This window comes from Mesitornis unicolor, unplaced genomic scaffold, assembly GCF_000695765.1.
Source record: "Mesitornis unicolor isolate BGI_N332 unplaced genomic scaffold, ASM69576v1 scaffold3433, whole genome shotgun sequence".
NCBI lineage: Eukaryota > Metazoa > Chordata > Aves > Mesitornithiformes > Mesitornithidae > Mesitornis > Mesitornis unicolor.
This window is the reverse complement of record NW_010175277.1, coordinates 125,269-130,920: the sequence shown is the minus strand read 5'-3', so window position 1 is coordinate 130,920 and position 5,652 is coordinate 125,269. Positions and strand designations below refer to the sequence as shown.

Genomic DNA, 5,652 nt, shown 5'->3' with positions numbered 1-5,652 from the left:
TGCTCCCTTGCAGAAAAGTGAGGTCGCATGGTGAAGAGGCTCCTTCCTGGGCAGTCATGTGCCTTGTCACCCAGTGGGACACAGAGGTCAGGGGAAAGTCCGTGCCACACTGCTTAGGCAGCTGGACACCATGTAGACCCTCAGGATTTCGAGCACAAGTTGCGGCTGCGAAGGGGTTTCTTCTGCTGATTGGGGTGTTGGGTAGGATGCTGCAAAGCACCCAGCCCAGCACGCTCAGTTGAGAGTGGAGATGGGGGTGACCCACATCTCTTTCCTTTACTGAGCTGATGAAAACAGGATTTGGAAAGCTATTCACGCTTTAATTTGTCTGTCTGGTCACTCCCTTTTGTAAATTGCGTTTTCTCAAATGCGGTAACACCTAAAGGTGGATCTTTCTTTCAGATATGACAATCATTTCCCCTTAATTAATCTTGATAGTTTGTTCATCTTTGCAGAACAGATCTTCACGAGGAGAAAGAAAGGCACATTTCTTTCAGGAGCAGGTTATGAACACACTGAATTGAAAAGCTGTGGTGTTCTGTCACATTAACTCGGGTCCTACAACATAGCAGTCGTGCTTGATAAATGGCAACATTAAGAATAACATTAGAAAACACATGCACAGGGTTGTGATGGCAACAGGGATATCTAAATAGCTGGTGTTACACACATCATCTTCCTCATTTATGCCTTTGGGAATAATAGACTCATAGGGGAAAAAAAATCAATATTTCTTTCAATTTTTTGTCACAGTTGGCAAAATATGTGGATTGTAACTGGACCTTCTACTGAGTTATAATCCTGTAACTTAGTGCTATGAAAAAATACAGAGTTATGTTATATTGAATATAGAAGTATTTGACACATACCATAGTTCATTACACAAATTATTATATAATTATATATTTATTTACATAAACTATGAGTTTGGGTGTGTAATGTTAGATAAACCCACATGAGTATTTTTCCAGGTTGTCTGACACTGTTGTGAGCAGGAGGGTGACTGCCTATTTAAGGCTGCAAGTGGCAGCGAGCATTGTTTTCTTCTGCCTTTGACCTGCCTTTCCCTGTTTTTGAATGGCTGGTATTCAGTGTTTACGTTAAGCCAGTTATCTGGATAGGGCTTGTTTGTTAAAAGTCACAGACATTATTTTAAATCACATCGCTGTCAATGAATCTCTTTAGTGGTCATGTTACTGTCAAGTCCTGAAGTTTTTTGACTTGAACTGAAGCACAGACAGCTTCAAGTGATATCCCTTGATATCAGTGCAGCCTTAAACAGTGGCAGGGTTGTTGTTTTTTTTCCAGAGCCCTTGGTGGTGTTTACACCTCTTCATTTCAATTGATAGTAACAGCACCCTTCCACGCAGTCTGGCAAGGTCAGGTTTAGGCTAACACTGACCACTTCCATTATCACACCAGTGTCATCTTCTGTTCTCTCTCCTATGTATAGTTCAAATCAAATACTTATTTCAAAATAATATATTTATTCTCCTTTTAAACTATCCTTGGATGTGATGACCCAAAAATCTTGAAGCCATTTAAGGTACCTTTGTGCTGGAGCTGGTGGCTATGTCCTGACTCCTGCTAGACACAGCTTCTGTGGAGGAAGGTTTTCTATTGGGGGCATCCCTGGCAGGAGGGCATGGAAGGAAATTTGGACAATGTAAACATGTGCCTGCTCTGCAGCTGTTTGCGTGGTGATGCAGCATTTAGGTACAGCTGCTCTGCCAACCAGGCAAAGCTGCCTCTGGGGAGCAGAACCTGCCCCTGGGGAGCAGGACAGAGCAGATGCAGGGCAGCATGGGGAACAGCTCTGGCTTTTTTCCTTTAATTTCCATATAGGGGAAGGGAGCAGAGGGGGCTCAGTGGGTTTGAGAACAAGACACTCTTCAGAATTACTCATCTGCATTTCTTTTTTGTCTCCTTTTTCAATTTGTTTTTGCAGAGTTAAATGTAAGAGAATCTGACACAAGAGTGTGTGATGAATCGTCATGTAAATACGGCGTGTGCAAGGAAGAGGGCGACGGCATGAAATGTGCGTGTCAGTTCCAGGTAAGGGCTGCTCATTTTTTTGTCTACTGTTTCTGATCAGTCTTTCAGGTGCATTGAAGTATTTGTAGCATCACTGCTTTAAAGATTTTGCTCATCAACAAGCCTATATGGCCTAACCATAGGCTCCTTTTTTAATTGCTATGATATGTGAATGAACTTCCTATCCAGGAAGCGTGTGGTGAGAGTGGCATCACAGTTGCTTCTCACACAGCTTTGGTAAGCCAGCCAGCAGTGCAGACTGATGGTGGGAAGAATAGAGAGCCCTCATGTGCCAGGCACCCACATTCCTCACAATCAGCACGAGTGGAGGTGGGGAGTGCCAGGTGACACCCACTCAATGCCTCCCCACCTTGGCTTACCCTGCCCCGAAACAGGTCAGGAGGTGACACAAAGCAGGGTGTGTAAGTGTTGTCACACACATCAGATGAAGATTTATAATTTAATGGGGTATTCGTTATGGATTGCTTACTCTAATACCCAGTATTTGGAGGATTCTTCCCCACTCTGCTTTTTGCCAAATGTGGTGCGTTAGACCCTGGAAGACCTTAAGGCATTTTGAAAATCTAATAATAACAAGATCAACAGTGATCATGAAGTTTATGAGTAAAACCAGTGAATTAGTCCTCCTCAGAGGGAAAAAAATGTCTAGAAATTAGATTAAAAAAAAATCCTCTGAACTTTTAAAAAGGAATGAATAGCAAGTTCAATTTGCTTCATTGGTTTTTGAATCTTCAGTTTACAATTTTTATAATATCATGGCTATCCTTCCTCTCCTGTCACCCCTCACTTTTTAGAGAAAAGACAATATTGAGGTACTTTCTTTTACGGTTTATAGCCACAACAGATGTATCAAATATTATGAGCATCAAGGTAAAACTGCAAGAGATGGCAGTGTCATCAACCAACCCTGGAGTGGGATACCCTTCAGTGTTTTAAAAATAATCATGTGTTCTTTTTCCAATAAATAATAAATCAAGGGGAACCAGAATAGCAACAGTGTGTGTGTGATCTTCCACTGGTTTTGAATCCCAGTGTTTCAGAGCTGGCTTTTGATGTGGTGGCATTCAGGTGGGTACCTATGCTGGGGGCATCCTGCAGTCTAGGTCCCATAAGAACAAAAGAATCTGACTGCCTTTTAAAGGGAGAAAAAATTCTTAGAAGAGGTTTATTCATCAGCCTTCACTCTAGCTGTAACTTTTATTTATGAAAAATAACAAGATCAAAACTCAGCAATGATTTAAAAAGAAAGGAAAAGAAATTCTACCCTAGGCTAAGCAAAGGTTTCATTTATTTTTTTGTAGGTGGTAAATTTTATGACTTCCTAATATCCAGGTCATGAGAACTAAAAAAGAAACTGCCCAATGTGATAAACTGAGACTTTTTCTCGAAGAACTCATTTTTAAAACCAATATTATTTTTACGCTAATTATAAGTTTACTTGTGCTTCTTGTAAAATTTATCCTCTACTAAGGAAAGAAGTGTAAGCACGAAGAGCAGGTAGAATTCTTCCTGTAACTCTCAACCTTAGTTATTAATCTGAAACTAACACCACCAGAATATCCCAGGCTACAGACATCCAGCCCAAGTTGTTAGTTTCTCTATGTGCAAGATATATTGGGGATATTGGCCTATTCTCCCTGAAGTGCATTTCCTGTTCCCCACAGCTGGGACAAAGCTTATGGATAAATGCACCACTGGTCTGATGCAGCAAGGTGTTTCTTACACTTTAAAACTGCTGGTTTTAGAAAAATGCACTCTATCAAGAGAGCTGTCTAATTAGAATGGTCTTGGGTCTGGGTGCTGGTCAGGTGAGGATTTTCCTGCTGGAGGGGGACTGCTGCCGTGTGTGAGGCTGCAGCCCTTGCTGCCTGACAGCAGGATGGTTTGGGGAATGGAGGCACAGCTATTCCCAGCCACCCCTGAGCTAAGACCAAGGCTGGCACAAACTGTCCCTTAGGTTCAGGAAAATACACGGAGATTTCAGTTCCTTTCCAAGCAACACCACTCATTCCTCCTCCTCCTTATCTGCCACTGCTCCTGGCCTGGCAGCGTTTCTTAACCCTTTGGTCTTCTAAAACTTTAAATATTAATGAGTGGTAGTTATTCCTCCTAGAATCTCCTTGGAGATGACTGGCTGCCAAATTTCAGTGTTGTCATTGAAACAGCTTATAACGTCATGGCAGCAAAAGCTCTGCAGGCTGCGACCTCTCTGAACACCTTGTAGGCTTTCTCTGTCTTTCCAAGTCATCTGACATAGAGCAAGATACCAAAGTTTGATTCCCCAGAATCAAATTTACAAATTAGACCATAGGAGAGGTCCTGAAGGGTTCAGTTGGGCTCTGTTTGCAGTGACCTTAATAATATCCTGACTTTCTTCAGGCCTAGTCAGGCAAAAGGACAACTCCCTGTTTATTATAATGGATGTGGCATAAAACACATGTTCACCAAACATTTGGAAAGGTCTTTTGCTGTAATTTCAATGATGTTTTGTAAAACCTAAATTAAAAACTGATCAACGCATAGTGAGCGTGTTATGAACCAACAGGAGGAGGTGAAGTGAGGTGAGGTGAGAGAGCTAGCACGGGGCCAGTAAGAAAGGCTTGACAACAAATGATTTAATAAGATAACTGCTTTAGTAAGACAGAATAGGAAAAGGAATATAGATGGCGAGTAAACCTTACATCCCTTCTGATGCTGGGCACCCTATAATCATGAGGCACTGGATGAAGCCTGGATGGATTTTCCCACAGGATGCCAGGCAGAGCAGATCCCATCCATGAAGAGATGCTCTCCCTGTTGGTCACTTGAGCTATTGGAGGATTTCCTTACAAGAAAACAACTCTACTCCTAAAGGATGTTTGCACAAGAACTTCTGACTGCACTGCACCAAATTGTTAAAGGCTTACGAAACTATAAAAAAGGAACCACTTTGCCTCTCATTTTCTATTCTCAGGACAGAAACTTGCAACTTTAAAGCATCACACAGCAACTTTAAGATTGAATAGAGAATTATCTATTGGAAAGTATTGTTCCCGCCAAGAGTCACATGTTTAATTATTCTCTAGAATTGACTGTTCAGTGTGAGATATGACAGGACAGACAGTTGTGATTGAACATCTGAGAGCTACTCATTATGGGAAAGTATTACAAAACTGTTAGAGATAATTTTCAGAGCTAGCAGCATGAGTTATTTCTGTCCGTGCATGCTTAGTTCATTCTCAGTTGGTCATCTATGACAGGATGACAAAGGAGAGAGGATAATTCCTTTCAAAATTATGTTTTAAAAATTGAATATTTTGAGGTCTGTGTATGCCAAAGCACAAAGAATCTGTTGTGGCAGAGACTGTTGTTTGGAATTTGGAGAAGAAACACTTGTCTTTTTCGGGGCAGTTCAGTTTATCTAATGCTGCTATTTCTGTGTGCAGTCTCACTGGTTGAACGATACTAGTTTAACCATACACTTGATATGGTTATGAAATATGGTGATTAGTCTGTGTATTTGTTCACTGTTTCTTCTAGTTTGCTTTTTTTGCTTTGGAGTTTTGAAGCCCAAATAGGGCAACATCTCCTTTTCTGCATAATGAAGTGAGGTTTGGA

General features: G+C 41.3%; 1 protein-coding gene across 1 annotated transcript in view; it reads left to right on the top strand.

Annotated features, from left to right (window-relative positions):
• Positions 1-1,948: 1,948 nt before the first annotated feature.
• TMEFF1 (transmembrane protein with EGF-like and two follistatin-like domains 1) overlaps positions 1,949-5,652 on the top strand; it is a gene marked incomplete at its 5' end in the record, with an annotated part of 51,910 nt that continues 48,206 nt past the window's right edge. Inside the window, one exon of the mRNA XM_010181325.1 lies at positions 1,949-2,055. Coding sequence (XP_010179627.1) covers positions 1,949-2,055 — 107 coding nt within the window. The remainder of the gene's footprint in view (positions 2,056-5,652) is intronic.